The sequence below is a fragment of the Marmota monax genome, unplaced genomic scaffold, assembly GCF_021218885.2.
Source record: "Marmota monax isolate L192 unplaced genomic scaffold, Marmota_monax_Labrador192_F-V1.1 WCK01_AAM20220418_F8-fsc00111, whole genome shotgun sequence".
Taxonomy (NCBI): Eukaryota; Metazoa; Chordata; class Mammalia; order Rodentia; family Sciuridae; genus Marmota; species Marmota monax.
In genome coordinates this window covers 4,225,243-4,241,579 of record NW_026695067.1, presented here as the reverse complement: position 1 = coordinate 4,241,579, position 16,337 = coordinate 4,225,243, and the positions used below count along the sequence as shown (strand labels likewise).

At 43.2% G+C, this 16,337-nt stretch overlaps 1 protein-coding gene and 1 pseudogene across 2 annotated transcripts; both read right to left on the bottom strand.

Moving 5' to 3' along the window:
* Positions 1 to 7,068: 7,068 nt before the first annotated feature.
* On the bottom strand, positions 7,069 to 8,151 carry LOC124081689 (ADP-ribosylation factor-like protein 3; annotated as a pseudogene).
* Positions 8,152 to 10,038: 1,887 nt separating this feature from the next.
* LOC124081691 (cytochrome P450 1A1) lies at positions 10,039 to 16,105 on the bottom strand. Of its 2 annotated transcripts, none has more exons than XM_046427970.2 (7): positions 15,952 to 16,105; positions 12,470 to 13,332; positions 11,848 to 11,974; positions 11,674 to 11,763; positions 11,457 to 11,580; positions 11,230 to 11,316; positions 10,039 to 11,065 (listed from the first exon to the last, which is right to left on the bottom strand). In XM_046427970.2, exons 2-7 carry the CDS (start codon positions 13,301 to 13,303, stop codon positions 10,756 to 10,758), a joined length of 1,572 nt encoding a protein of 523 aa, XP_046283926.1. In that variant the 5' UTR covers positions 13,304 to 13,332; positions 15,952 to 16,105; the 3' UTR covers positions 10,039 to 10,755. The 2 variants fall into 2 exon arrangements, with proteins under 2 accessions (XP_046283926.1, XP_046283927.1); XM_046427971.2 differs by having other exon boundaries at positions 12,470 to 13,329; positions 15,952 to 16,082.
* Between the last annotated feature and the right edge of the window lie 232 nt (positions 16,106 to 16,337).

The following is a 16,337-nucleotide window of genomic DNA, read 5'->3' as shown; positions in this document are numbered from 1 at the left end:
TGTTAGGTTTGTCCAATTCAACATATGGTTCTTACCCGTCATCGGAAAACTGACTTTTAGGCGTCAGCCTCCTGTCTTAGGTTGATACCACTGCAATTGGATCATACCCGTCACTGACTACCGGTCCAGCATATAGCCATACTTGTGGATAGGCCTATGTACCAGTGGGGGGGTGAGGTTCTTTGTCTCACCTCTGTTGGCCCCCAAATTTGGCCTTGGTGCCGGTGGGGGGGTGAGGTTCTTTACCTCACCTCTGTTGGCCCTCAAAATTAGACCATCACTAGTAGAAGGGAGGAGGATACAGAAATGTCATGACACCAAGTCAATTAACGGCTCCTAGGAAAAATTGCATCACTGGTGACACATCAGCAAAGATACGCTAGCACTACCATAATTTGCTGCATCAACAAATAGATCACAAAGCATACAAGTGATACATAGTCCAGGCAAGTTCTGTAAGCAGTTCAAAGCAGAGGAATCTATCAATATGTCCATATCCTCTCAAAATAAAGCATACAAGTGATACATAGTCCAGGCAAGTTTTGTAAGCAGTTCAAAGCAGAGGAATCTATCAATATGTCCATATCCTTCCAAAATAAATCGACTCATTGATTGAGCATTACTTGTTGAGTTATAAATCATTGATGTATCAGTTTACACGGTTTGTTGTGATAACTCTCGAAGAAGTTGTAGTTTGGTTTTATCTTTGTCTTCACCGGCACTGGGATGAAAATAGGAATTTTGACAATGATGCTAAAAAAAATATGTAACATTTCAACAGGTACTAAGAAAACAATATTTAGAACAATTTACATTATCCTGAACAGAATTATTAAACATAATGAAAAGGAAAGGTGAAAGTAAACAAACAGATCTGTTAATCTTCTATTTGTTTATATATTAAAACAATCCTCAACAGCTGTCTACCCAAATTAAATTAAACTATTAAAATCACGTGAATAATAAAAAAAAAAAATTTTTGGATCCATGTGCATGAGCGCTCCTCATATGTGATATATGGACATACGCACATACAGACATACAACACAAAACAGAAGTGTGCACACGTAACATATAACACATAAGACAATAGTAAAGGCCTTGTAGCTTTACCTAGGTGAAATCTCCATTGCAGTGTTCAAAAACTCCACAGTCAAAAAATAAAACTGATCAGAAAAAACATTAACCTAGGTCTGTATGAGCTCAAAAATAAAATAGAACTTTATGATGTGGGAAAAAGCAATAATAAAATAGATATTGAAAAAAACATCCTGGTTAATCACTCTCGCAGATGTAAGAATAGCCAAGCTGGAGATCTGGATATCAGCTGTTATGGATTTGAGTCAAATCATCTTCCTTTTGGTCTGTAGAAATTGTTTTAGTTAGTCTCTCTGGAATCCAAATCGGCTGCTGTTCTTCCTGTGGAAAAACACAAACAGAGCCCAGACTCCAGACTATCACTGGGTCAGGACCTTTCCATTGTCCTGTTAGAATATCTTTCCAAAGTACCTTAGGCTTATGTACATTTTTTGGATACAAATGTCTTTCCGCAGCACTAAGCCCTGATGAATCCAAATTTAAAAAGTTTAGAGTAAAAAGTGTTATTTTAAGTTTATCTTTGGGGGATATATACCCCTTTCCAATTCCCTCCTTTTGTTTTAATAAGTACATTTTAATAGTTTGATGAGCTCTTTCAACTATGCCTTGTCCTTGTGGATTGTATGGAATTCCTGTTATGTGAGTAATGCCAAATGATGAGCAAAATTGTTTAAAAGAGGTGGACGTATAACCAGGACCATTATCGGTTTTTAACTGTTTTGGAACACCCACAGTGGCAAAATTTTGTAAGCAATGAGCTATAACATCTTTAGTTTTTTCTCCGGCATGAAGGGAGCCCATCAGAAATCCGGAAGAAGTATCAACTGTAACATGTAAATATTTTAATTTTCCAAATTTTGGCAAGTGTGTGACGTCCATCTGTCAAATATGGTTAGGTATCAGTCCTCTAGGATTGACTCCAAGATTAACTTGTGGTAAAAATGTCACACAATTTTGACATTGTTTTATTATATGTTGGGCTTGTTCTTTAGTTATTTTTAAACGCTTTTGTAAAGTATTAGCATTGACATGGAACCTTTTATGAAAATTTATAGCTTCTTTTATTGTGGAGAAAATATGTATGTCATGTGTCGATTTATCTGCTAACTCATTGCCCAAACTAAGGGCTCCAGGCAATCCTGTATGTGCCCTGATATGTCCTATAAAGAATGGATCTTTTCTGTCCCAGATTAGACTTTGTATAGTAGAAAACAAAGAGAAAACAGTAGAAGAAGGGGAAATCCTACCAGCATCTTCAAGGGATACTATAGCATTAACTACATACTGACTATCAGAAAATAAATTAAATACAGAATCTTTAAACATCATAAAAGCTTGTAATACTGCATTAAGCTCTACCTTTTGAGCTGATTGTTTGGGTACTAAAAATGTAAAAGTTTGATCAGGGGTAACTACTGCTGCTGTACCATTATTTGACCCATCAGTGAATATATTTGGAGCATTTATGATAGGGTTTTTTTTTGTCATCTTCGGAAAAACTACAGGATGTTTAGACCAAAAAGACAACAAAGGATTAGACAGTAAGTGATTATCAAATGAAACATTAGATTTACACATGGTTATTGCCCAAGTATTTAACTCATTAGCTAACTCATCAATTTGATCCATAGTATATGGAGTAATAATTTTATTGGGAGAAATTCCAAACACTCCCTTGGCTGCCTTTATTCCTTTGAGTATTAACTGTCCTACAGCCTCAGGATATCTAGTAAGAATAGTGTCAGGAGAATAAGATAAATGTATCCACAATAATGGACTTTCTTGCCAGAATACTCCTGTAGGAATATTTTTTGTTGGCAGTACAATAAATAATAAAGGCAAACTTATATCAATCCTATCCAAATGCATATTTTCCATATATGTTTCAATGATTTTTAATGCCTTTCTTGCTTCAGGCGTCAACATGCGGGGTGAATTTGGATCTGATGGACCTTTTAGAATATCAAATAAAGGTCCCAACTCTCCTGTTGGTATGCCTAGATAAGGCCTTATCCAATTTATGTCTCCTAATAACTTTTGAAAGTCGTTAAGTGATTTGAGTTGATCTACTCGTATTTGAATTTTGGGTGGACGGACCATGGTTGAGGATAATAAAACCCCTAAATAATTAATTGGAAGATTTAATTGTACTTTATCTACTGCTATCTCTAGATTATAATTTTTTAATAAATTTGTAAGTGTGGCATAACATTCTAGCAATGTGTTTTTAACTTTATGTGCCAATAACACATCATCCATATAGTGAAATATTTGTAGTTCAGGATTTTGATTTCTAAGTGGCTGGATTGCTTTGTTAACATAAATTTGACACATAGTTGGACTATTAGCCATCCCTTCAGGGAGTACTTTCCATTCATATCTCTGATCAGGACCTTCATGATTTAGTGCAGGGATAGTAAATGCAAAATGTGGACTATCCTCGGGATGAATTGGAATTGAAAAAAAACAATCTTTAATATCTATAGCTAAAACATACCAGGTTTTTGGTAAAGCAGACAATTGGGGAATCCCTGATTGAGCAGGTCCCATAATAACCATCTCATTATTAATGGCTCTTAAATCTTGTAATAATCTCCATTTACCAGATTTCTTTTTAATGACAAAAGTGGGAGTATTATGGGGAGATACAGAAGGTTGTATATGTCCCTCCGCTAATTGTTGTTTGACCAGGTCATGGGCTATTTGTACCTTTTCTTTAGTCAGGGGCCACTGAGGAACCCACACTGGTCTTTCTGATTTCCAAGTAATTTTGATTGTCTCAGTGGCCCTTTCTGAAAACCCAATCCATGTCTATTTGTTTTTTGATCTATTTGAATTGGTGCTGTCATACCTTGTTCTTGTTCTCTTAATCTTTCTTCTTTCCTAAAGCCTTGTCTAGCCCTGGTAGTGGGCGCATTAGGATTGATGTTATTTGTTAATGTCAAACCTAATTGATCTAGGACATCTCGTCCCCATAAATTTATAGGAAGATGATCCAATACATAGGGCTGTATAGTTCCTTCACATCCTTCAGGATCCTTCCAATCTAATACCATTGCACTTCTATGGGGATTAGTTGCCACTCCTGGGCCTCGAAGCGTTTGAGTGGCTTGTTGTAATGGCCAATGTTTCGGCCATTCTTGATGAGATATGATGCTAAGGTCTGCACCTGTATCAAGTAGCCCATTAAAGTCATGTCCTTGAATATTTAGTTTTAGTATTGGGCGAGAATCTAGATTTAAAGACAGCGTAGCCCAATCTACACCTGTGGAGCCTAATCCCCTGGAACCTCTTTCTACAGTATGACTGGAAAATTTATCATGTAGGCTGGGTATTATTAATAACTGTGCTATTCTATATCCTGGTGAAATTACTGATATACCTCTTGGAGAACTAGCTATAATTTTTATTTCACCTTCATAATCGGGATCAATTACCCCAGGACTTATCATAAGTCCTTTTAGTGTTGAAGAACTGCTTCCCAATAATAAGCCTACTGTTCCTTGGGGAAGAGGCCCTTTTACTCCTGTGGGAATGATTTGAACTCCCATCTCTGGAGTTAGTACTGTTCTGGCAGAGGCGCAGATGTCCAACCCTGTGCTCCCTCTAGTTTGTCTGATGAGGGATTTAATGGATAATGCGTCCTGGGCACTACCTTGATGGTGTTGCTGGGTTCCTCCACTCTCCCGTATATTTGTGGTTTTGGGCCCCAGAGCATTGGGCCCTCCAGTCCGTTTTTTGGCAATGGAGCCTGATGTCTTTCTCCATGATATCGTGGGTAAACACTTGGTCCTTGTCTGTTTTTTGATAACGGAATACCTTCTATGGTGGTTTGAGAATGGCATTCATTAGCCCAATGTTTCCCTCTACAGCATCGTGGGCATTCTATTCCTTTGATACCTAGCCTTGTTAAACCCTCCTCCTATGGGGCAACTCCTTTTAAAATGTCCTGTTTGATCACAATTATAGCATGTTTTTGGCCTGGCATCTAAAGCCTGTTGTACTGCTGCTAAGACTTGCCCTTGTTCATTAATGTCTCTACATAATTTAATATATGTGTTTAAATCTTCATGTTTCCATGGTCTGATGACCTCTCTGCAGCAACGATTTGCTTGGTCATAAGCCAGTTGTTTTATAAATGGCATTGCCTGTTCTGTATCTCCAAATACTCTAGATGCTGTCTGAATAAGCCTATCTACAAATTCAGCGTAAGGTTCATTAGCTCCTTGTATTACCTTAGATAATTGTCCTCGTAAATCTCCATGCCCCTGTAAAGTTTTCCATGCCTTAATTGCATCTACAGCAATTTGTGCATATACGCCAGGATCATATTCAATTTGTTGTCGTTGACCCTCATAAGGTCCTTTTCCTAATAACATATCTAGATTTCTTTGAGGGTAACCGGCTGCTGCATTTCGCCTAGCTGTTTCCATGCAAAATTCCTCATTGGCAACCTTCCATAACAAATATTGTCCTCCATTTAGCACAGATCGACACATGTTAGCCCAATCTGCTGGCGTCATGTCTAAGTTGGTAATGGATTCGACCATGCTCACAGTGAAGGGTGCTTGTGGCCCGTAGGTTGTTACAGCCTCCTTTAATTGCTTCACTGTTTTGAAATCTAAAGCACGGTGAATTTGTTGCCCTCCTGCCTGCTCAAGTACAGGGCATGCTAATCTTTGGGGTCCTGCCTCAGGATTCCGTCCATCAACTATGGGAGTTGAGGGCCGCTCAGCTGTAGATGGAGCTGTTGGTTGAATTACGCCCTCTGGTGATAGAACGGGGTTAGTAGCAGCCTCCTGTTGTAATTCCCCGCCTGATGGTTGTTTTTCCTCTAAGCTTTCTTTCTTCAAATCTTCCTCTGTCTGACTAGCTTGAGAGACCTTCTCTTTCGCTTGACCTAATATGTTTTCTACCATAGTCTGGACCTCTAACAATTTACTTAACAGTCTTTCGGTTTGTTTTTTACTAGTTTCTAATCTATTATAAAGGTAACGCAACCCAATAAGATAGCATAAAACAAAACCGAAACAGAATGAAACAAAAACTGAACAAAGAATAGTTGTATCAATTTTCTCTTTCTCAGGGCCGAACAACTTCAAACCTTGAGCCAACCATTTTTCCCAGTTTGCCTGAGAAAATTCTAGGGATAGGCAGCTTGAAACAAAAACAAGATAAATCAAAACGAGAACACATTGTTTTTTGAAATGGTCACCCATTTTGTTGCCTTCCCTCAGGGGCGAGCAATTTTACTCACCTCCAAGCTTCAGGCGTTCCCCGTACGGGCCACCAGTTGCCGCAGTCTGGCTGGGCACAAAATCACGAGCCACTCAAGCAGGAACAAAGTTTATTTTTTGAAACTGCCACCAATGTCCGGTACCGCCCGGGAAGATTTTTTTCCACCCACGCGGCCTCCTCTCGGAACCGCAGAGAGCTCCTCCCCCGGAACTCCCTCCTACTGTACTTCCCCAACCAATGGGAACTGAACAGCAGGAGTCCAATATCCATATGAATGCAAATCTTAACATAATCATATCATCTCAATGGCTAGCTGGCCTCACCTTTCGACCAAAAATGGCATGCATCATATACTTGGCTCTTAGCAGAATCACACTACAATCTTTTTTGTAAAGGAAAAATATAATTTCTTTATTTGAAAAATGATACTTAGGGTTTGGGGTTGTGACTCAGTGGTAGAGTGCTTGCCTAGCATGTGTGAGGCACTGTGGTTCAATCCTCAGTACTGCACATAACTAAATGAGTAAAATAAAAGTCCATCAACAACTAAAATTTTTTAAAAATGATACTGAACCTTTGAGGTCAGTTAAATTTACTGCTGTAATGAGGATTCTTTTTAAACTGTGTTGTTCCCTCTCTTAAACAGCTGGAGCTGTACACAGATGGAAAAACATTTGGTCAGTGTTTTTCAGGACCCAATGAAGTCCCCACAGCTCTGCATTTGTCTAGATTTTATTTCTTCTTTGCATTGACATTTTTTCAGACCCAATTTATGCCATTCTGACTCTCTCTCCTGTGCTGAGCAAGACTGGATCATGGATGGTGTGCAGACTCAGTCCTTCCTCAGTTTCAGAGGCAGGGGCCACTATGAGAAAATCCTGCTTATTAGCAAAGATAAGCACTGACATGCAACTCAGCTTTTCTTCCTCTAGTAATTCAGCTAGTTCCTGACCAGTCTCTTCAAATCTTTTTCTGTCTGTACTGTTAATTAAATATATAAGGATATCAGTATTTTCAAAATAAGTCCTCCAGAATGATCTGATTTTCCTCTGTCCACTAGTGTTCCATACATTCAGTTTAAAACCCTGTGATTTGTGATTGTACACTTCTGATGTTAAAACCCTGTGTAGAGGTGATATGGCTGATGTCTTCAGACATAAGCTGCTTCAGCAGAGTAGTCTTGCCAGCATCATCCAAGCCCAGGAGAAGGATTCTCACCTCCTGGTCTGGTGCACTTTTCAACTTGTGCAAAATGAAGAGTAAGCCTATCCTCCCACTGAGTCCCTCTTCCTCCTCCTCCTGTCTCCCTAACTACCACATCACACTATAATATTAAAAGAATAATACTTTTTTTTTTTTGGTACTGAGGATTGAACCCTGAGGGGCTTTATCACTAAGCTAAATCCCCAGCCCTTTTTTTAATTTTTTATTTTGAGACAGGATCTCACTAAGTTGCCTAGGGCCTCACTAAATTGCTGAGGCTGGCCTCAAACTTGCAATCCTCCTGCCTTAGCCTCCAGAGTTGCTGGGATTACAGGCCCACACCACCGTGCCCAACTCAAAAGAGCAGTATTAATATTACCCTTACCAATGTGATTACTGAAAATAGGTTTAATAAATTGTTTTGTGTGTGCTATTTCCATTCCTCCTTCCCCATCTTTTTTAAAGTGAATCTTTTTTTCTACCATTTTAACCTGCATAACCCATTGGTTTTTAGTATATTCATGAGGTACAACCATCACCACTATCTGATTCTAGAATACCTCTATCACCCCCAAAAGAAACCCTGCACCTCTCATTTCCCTTACTTCCCATTCCCTTGCAAACGCTAATCTGCTTTCTATTTCTACAAATTTGCATTTTCTTTTTTTTTTTTTTTTAATATTTTATTTTTTAGTTTTCGGCGGACACGACATCTTTGTTTGTATGTGGTGCTGAGGATCGAACCCGGGCCACACGCATGCCAGGCGAGCGCGCTACCGCTTGAGCCACATCCCCAGCCCCAAATTTGCATTTTCTGATGTTTCATGTAAATAGAATCATTCAACATGTCCCCTTTTTTCTCTAGCTTCTTTCACTTAGCATGTTTTCAAGGTTTATCTATGTTATATGTTATTTTAAAAAAATTGGGGGGTTATCAGGGATTGAATTCAGGGACACTCAACCACTAAGCCACATTCCCACCCTATACTATATTTTAGAGACAGGATCTCACTGAGTTGCTTAGTGCATCACTTTTGCTGAGTCTGGCTTTTACCTTGAAATCCTCCTGTCTCAGCCTCCCAAGCCACTGGGATTACAGGTGTGTGCCACTGCACCTGGCAACATATGTTATTTAAAAAAAAAAAATATATATATATATATATATATATATATATATATATATATATATATATATATATTTAGTTGTAGATGAACACAAGGTATCTTTATTTATTTTTATGTGGTGCTGAGGATCAAACCCAGGGCCTCATGCATATGAGGAAGCTACAGCCCTAGCCCCCAACATATGTTATTTTTTAAGTGAAAAAAAAAATCAAATCAATATAAGGGTGATGGGTACCAAAAGCTCATCTCCACACACAAAGAGTTTGCTCCTGCTGATTTCAATTTGTTCCTTATGGTGACCTGAAACCTTTGGTGAGTGGGAGCCATGTACATATGCCAGACAGCGTGAATGGCAACTGCTACCCAATGTTCAGGAGGCAGGATGGGCTGGGATAGGGCTGGGAGAAGGTCAAATCCCAAGATGTGTCTCCCCTTAGCCTCTTAGTCAGAATGGCTCCTGGTGATGTGGGTCTAATTTCCACCTCTACAGGATACTGCAACTCTGCTCTTCCAAATGGATGGGGATTTTCAGCATTGAAATGTGGGCTAATGAGAACACCACAGTCAAAGACCTTGTTCTCCACCTGATTAGCTTTGGGGTATATTATGTCTGCAGAATCACAGCATGAATACAGGGGAGCAAGTTACAATCTCTGAGCTGAGAGCCCTTCTAGTGTGATTGCTTCCTGTCCTTCATGAAAGGCTTAGCTGAGATATCCCCAAGACTTGGGAAGTCTCTCAGCATCCCCTTTCCCAGCCAGCCCCACCAAAAAATAACATATTGCCACCAGAGCTCTGGACCCTCCCCTCCTATGTGCATGTCAGGTAGAGCTCTGATCACCATAAATTGAGTCAGTCTCCTCAACCAGTCTGGGAGACTCTTGAAAGCAGAGATGGTTGTTTTAGTTTTCTTTTTTTTTCCCCCCTTCGGTACTGGGGGTTGCAACCAGGTACGCTTTACCACTGAGTCACATCCCCAGCCCTTTTTATTTTTTATTTTGAGAGAGGGTCTCAATAAATTGCTGAGGCTGGTCTCGAATTTGCAGTCCTCCTGCCTCAGCCTCCCAGAATAGCTGGGATTACAGGCCTTTGCCACAGTGCCCTGGCCAGAGACTGCTTTATTCATCTTGTACTACCAGTGTCTGCTTCAGAGAGAACTCTCCATCAAAGTGTGATAAGTTAGAGAAGGAGGAAGTCAGTGAAATGACAGTCTTGTCCCCTACACAGGCTGCCTGAGAGCAGTGACTTCACCTGTCCACTGCCAGCTTCCCTTCGTCCCCCCAATAGGAAAACCTAGCACAAGACTGGGTGGGAGGTGACATGCACCGGACTGATGGCTTCATCCAAACTCAGAAAAACACTCATCCATGGGACTTGTGGGTAACATTTTTTATTCAGTTCAATTAAATATTTCCTGCACATTTCTGGATGCTTGGGTTAGAATTTTATCTATTGCAATAAATAAATTGTTCTTAAGCTCTTATATATGACAAATGCACACATGTAAATACAATGTAAGCTAGAATAAAAAGGTCATTGTATACAAACTTTTTTGTTTAAAGTTGTAGATGGACACAATACCTTCATTAATTTTTATGTGGTGCTGAGGATCAAACCCAGTGCCTCATACATGCCAGGAAGGTGCTCTACCACTAAGTCACAACCCTAGCCCCAACATTTTGTTTTTTTAGTTGTAGTTGGACACAATACCTTTATTTTATTTCTTTATTCGTATGTGGTCTGAGGATTGAACCCAGGGCCTCACATGTGCTAGGCAAGTGCTCTACCACTGAGCTACAACCCCAGCCCCTGTATACAAACGTTTTTAAAATAATATTTTATTCTGACATAGAGAAAGGAGACAAGGAGAAGGTGATTGAAACATCACTCCTCTCTCTAGTCCTGGTCCTAGTGTCAAGACAGTCCACATAGTTTCTCTGCTTTCTGCTCCTCTTAGACACAAGTATTGGCCCTTCCTGAACAGAAACCGGAGTCTGACAAACTAGAGACCCTGTTTGCTCCTGTCTGGAGATAAGGCAGACAAAGGCGACTGTCCCCAGGCATGGTATCTCAGACCCCTGCAGTCAGAGTCTAGACCTCAGGGCTCTCAGGTCCACAAGAGCGCACCTGTGCCTGAAAGTGCTCACAGCGGGGATGCTTTACTGTCAGCCCATAGATGGGGGTCATGTCCACCTTCATGCCCGGTGACACACTGAATTCCAGCTGCTGCATAAGAACGGCCATGAAGAGAAAGATCTCTAAGCGGGCAATGGTCTCTCCGATGCATTTGCGCTTGCCCAAGCCAAAGAGAATGACCTTCTCACTCAGTGTCTTGTCCACAGTGCCACTAGAAGTGATAAACCGTTCAGGCCGGAACACAGATGGGTCACCCCACAGCTTCCTGTAACCAGACAGAGGCAGCTGAGGTGGCATCTCAGGAAGTATCAAGTAGGTTGAGCCCCAAAGGACAGGGAATGGGCAAGTGGCCCATAAATAGGAAGATCCGAAGCTCAGGACAGGGTGGGCCCAGCCCACCCTGGAGTTTGGCCATCCCTCTCAACTTACTGGTCATGGTTGATCTGCCACTGGTTCACAAAGACACAACGCCCCTTGGGGATATAAAAGCCATTCAGATTTGTGTCTCTTGTAGTGCTGGGGAAGGAGGAAGTTCAGTCAGGCTCAGGGTCTCATGGGAATCCCCCTGTCTCCCATGCCATATCCCTTCCTCCTGATTGGGTGTAGAAACTAGAATAAGGCCAGAATCAGATGACAACTGGCCTATGAGGCTTCACCTGTGGGGAATGGTGAAGGGGATGAAGGAGGAATGTCGGAAGAGCTCCAGGATAAAGGCCTCCATATAGGGCAGCTGGAGTCTGTCAGAGAGCCGGGGCCGCCGTTCCCTGCCAATCACTGTGTCTGCAAAACACAAAGGTCTGGATGTACTAAGGGGCTTCCCAGACCTTGACAGTGTCCCCTGCCTGGAGCCTCTTCAACTGAGTCACCACCTACCTAGTTCCTCCTGGATCTTTCTCTGAATCCTAGGGTTTGTCACCAGGTACATTAAGCCCCAGGAGATGGCAGTTGTGACCGTGTCAAACCCTGGAGAGGGTAGAATAGAGAAGTTAGGCAGGTGGCAGATCAGGGTACATGGACATAGCAATAGCACAAAGGGGTAATTCTTACCAGCTCCAAAGATGTCCAAAACGATATTAATGATCTTCTCATCTGACAGTTGAATATTGGCATTCTCATCCAGCCTCCTGTCCTGACAGTGCTCAATCAGGCTGTCTGTGATGTCCCGGATGTGACCCTGGGTAGGAAGGACACACAGGAGAGCAAGATTCTAGGACCAGACTTACTATTGCTATCTCTAGCACCTTTGTTCAAAGGTGACACTCCCTACAGCTGCTATCCCCACTTCTCTCTGCCTCTCCAAGGCCCTTTCCTACTTTAGAATACTGGTAGCCCCAACCCAAGGGACCCCTGATGCAGAGTCTGGTACTGTCATCATCTGCATGTGCTTTTTAAATTTCTTCTATTGTGAGGCCAGGAGACTAACTCTTCCTGATTCCTGCAGCAACTGGCCCAGCATCCTGAATGGGGTGGCTATTCAGTGGCTCTTGCTCTCTGATGGAAGCATAGAAGGGCTAATCAAGAAAAGTTCTATTTTCCTGCCAAAGAAGGAGTCCATTCCACTAACAGATTCTAATCCCTAGGATGAAGCCTCCCTGAGAACCTGCCAAACCCCATGCTGTTCCTCTTATCTCTGCTTCCCATCACCTACTTGCCTCTCTCTAGGCTTTACCTTCTCAAATTTTCTGTAGTGCTCCTTGATCAGCTTCCCAATGAAGTGTTCAAACTTCTTATTCAGGTCCTTGAAGCCATCCAGGGTAGGGTTGGGCAGGTAGCGGAGGATAGGGATGAAGTCAGCTGGGTATCCAGAGGCAGCCACCTCCCCAAACTCATTATTCAGGTTGACTAGATCAAGCAGCTCTTGGTTGTTATGGTCATAGCGCTGGCCAAAGCAAATGGCGCAGATGACATTGGCAACTGACACCACCACATATCTGTAGGGGTCAAAGTGCCCAACATCTGCCATCAGCTCCTGGAACTTGCTGATTAAGCACTCAACCTCCTTGCTCACGTGCTCCTCCAAGTAGCAGGAGGATGCAGAAGTGGGGTCCGAGGCTATGGAGAAACTCTTCAAGGCACTCTGGGCCAGGCGCTTGCGGGCAGCCCACACTGGTCCAGAGTCTGGGCTGAAGGTCATGCTCTGGCCATTAGTAACAAAAGTGAAGGTATAGAAGTCTGGCCGGCCCTTGAAGTCATCACCCTTCCTCACTAGCGCCTGCTGGATGGTGTCCAGGCCACTCAGCACCACCACAGGTGTGGTCCCAATGCGGATCTGCAGCACGTCCCCATACTTCTGGCTGAGCTTTGCCAGAGCCACGTGAGGGTTCTTCCCTAGGGTCAGCATGTGCCCTATCAATGGCCAGCCCCAGGGCCCTGGTGGACTCTTTAGGCCTTTGGGGACCCGAGGCCTTGAGGCTCTTACCACCCAGAATACCAGGCAGAAGATGGCAGCAGCCAGGAGCAGCTCTGCGGCTGAGATAGAGAGCGGGAGTCCACCAGAAAGCATGATCTGTGGAGGGATCTTCCAGGTGGCTGCTGATAGGAAAGGAAAAAAAAAATCAAGCCATCAGATGGAGGATGGGAGAAGCCAATATCCTAAAATGTCAATATGCTGGTCAAAGAAAGGAAAAAACTTCTCAGTCAGAACTGCTCACTGGGCACGAAGAAGAGAAGGGAGTTGGCAGAAATTGTTAAGTGTACCAAGAATTTCAGTAATTTGTCCTTCAGTCTTGGCCATAAGCTACAAGGGAGACTGCAGTGAGACAAAGAGAGGTTAAGTAATTTGTTCAACGTCACACAGGAAGTGTTAGATATAGACTCCCCACCTGCTTTCAGAACACTTTCTTGGTACTGGGCATGGAACTCAGGCCCTTGCACATGCTAGGCAAGCACTCTACCACTGAGCTACACCCCCAGTCTATTTTAAGTTTTATTTTGAAATAGATAGGCTAACCTTGAATTTGCCATCTTCCTGCCTCAGCCTTCCAAGAAGCTGTGATTATAACTCTCACAACACCTTCTATTAACTGCTGTACCAATTTAAAACAGCATCTTCTAATATTTCTCTGTGGTTTTCATATAGTACCAGTACTATCATTTGCTTCCCATTAATTCTCCCCACAAACAATATTCAAATAAACATATAACAATATGGGTCACCTCAAGACCCTTTGTGTCCTTACACCTGGGAAAACCATGCTCTCTCAGGAATTAGGGATCATCTGCTCCTTTGGCTTCATTTCACATTTGGGGAAATTGACCTATAGAGGGGACACTGACTTGCCCATCATCACCCAGAAATCAGTAAGAGTCAGGACTCAGAACTCTCAGGGAAAGCTTCCTGGAGTATCCACCTGCTGTCACAGGAACCTCCTTTGAAGATCAATGAGAGAATGAGAGAATGTCCCCCAGAACCCTGTTCTCTACTGCTCAGGACCTAAGGAATCCTGCCAAATTCTGGGGCATAGTAGGGAGGGGACAGGAGACAGAAAGGCTACTGCCCAAGCCACACTGTTTTCAGTTCCAGCTCTCTGAGTTCAATTGCTCCACAGTTTAAAAGTAGTTGAAAAACAGTCAGATTGAGTCCCCAGTAACAGAAATCCAGAACAGATTTTTGTTGCACTCAATTCTTAATGAATAGGTTGTCTAGGCCACACACACACACACACACACACACACACACACACACACACACCTTTGCAAGTCACCAAAAGGACAAAGAATAAATGGACAGTTCCCACCAGGTCAGGGCTGTAAGAAAACTGCAAATTGGAGTAAGGGAAATCAGGAATGGATCTGAATTTAACAGAAGCTGAGAAAAGACCTTCTAGGCTTGTCCTAGAAAGAATGTACAAATTTACAAACCACTCTCTCCCAAGCATCAGGCTTTGCCTGTGGCATTTGCTAGAGAACTAGACTAGAGGTCAAGAGAGCCAGTGTCTAGTCCAAATGGCCTTGGATTGGTTGTTTTACCTTTCTGGGTTCCAATTACATAACCTGCAAAAGAGGGTAAGACAATATTTCCCAATTCAGAGTGCCCAGCTGCTTTCTAGGAAAGAGAAGACCCCTATCTGCCCTGGGTAACCTCACAGTCTTGCCTGCAAGGTTTCCTTAAAAGAGAACCACACAAGACAAGATGTAGGCTCCTCCCTCAAGCACTACAGCTGCCTCAGGGGTGGGGAGGCTTCCTGGAGGAGCTGAATCCCCAAAGACTATAGATCCCTGATTCCCTTAGTGAAATGGGGATATTGCCAGCCTTGGTGTGCCATGGTATGCCCTTCCACACAATAAATGCCCCAAGGACCTCCAGACTTTGAAAAATAGTAAAAGGCCAAGGGGGATATGACTGGTGAGTTTTCAGGGACTGGTATTTCTAGCTCCTTGCATCAAACTGATGGTCTCACAACAAAGGACAAAAGGAGACAGTTGACAGAGTAGAAAAGGCTCCTGGACTCCTGGTCAGATTAACCTCCCCACCCCCTACCGGGGATTGAACCTAGGGGCACTCTGTCACTGAGCTATATCTCTAGCCCTAAGTTTTCCAGGCTGAGCTTGGACTTGCAATCCTCCTGCTTTGGTCTCCTGAGTAAGTGTGCTTCTGTGTGCCTGGCTTGTGATCAGCCCCTCTTGACCGGGCCAGGGCATCTCAGCTCTGATAAGCCACCCTTGGAGGGTAGAGGCCATCAGGGCTAGCAGAGTACAGCAAGTAAGAACCCATCCCATGCCCTCATTCACCCCTACCCACCCAGGGAGAAGGTCTACCCCCAACGTCACACACTCTGAGGGAGGGATTACACATACTCCCAGCTTCCCTCAGCTGTGTGTCCTCTTCCAGGATCCCAGATAGCCCCAGAGTTGTCAGGGAGTCAATGGAGATGGTGAGGAAGCATAGTTCCTGGAATCCTGAAAGGAGGGTGTCTATATCTAAAGATTTGTTGCTAACCATGGGACCCTGGGCAAGTTCTTTTCTTCTCTGGCCTCAGTTTCCCCACTAAGGGACCAGACTATCTAGTCACTACAGTTGCTCTTAGCCTCCTTTTTTGGTGGTGCTAGACTAGCTGCCACCTAGAAAGACTTGGAGTCACCAATTTTTTTTTTTTTTTTTTTTTTTTTAGTGGGAGGGAAGGAGCAAGACAGAAGCTGCCCATCACTCACCTGCTGCTGCCTCCGAGGAGGTGCTGAGCTAAGTACAGTGGTCTGTGGGGCAGAGACCCCAAAGAGGTTCAGGGAAGGCTCCAGGGAACTGCCACCTTCAAGTTGAGGGTGCAGACACCACTACCTTTATAGGAGGCTGTGCGTGCGGCCACGCCTCCTTCTCTGAAGCTCCGGGACGGGACAGAGGGAGGGGCAGGGAGGGGGATGGTGGCTTCAGGAAGGAGAAGTGGGTAGGGGTATAGATGAGAACCCACTACGGGAACCTCATCTAGGTACTGGCACGGAAGAGGGTGAGGACTGGGGACACTTGAGACCCCCCACTTTCATGGACAGCCCCAGAACCCAGCCAAGGGAGGGGTTTGATGGAGAAGTCCCAGAAAACCTGA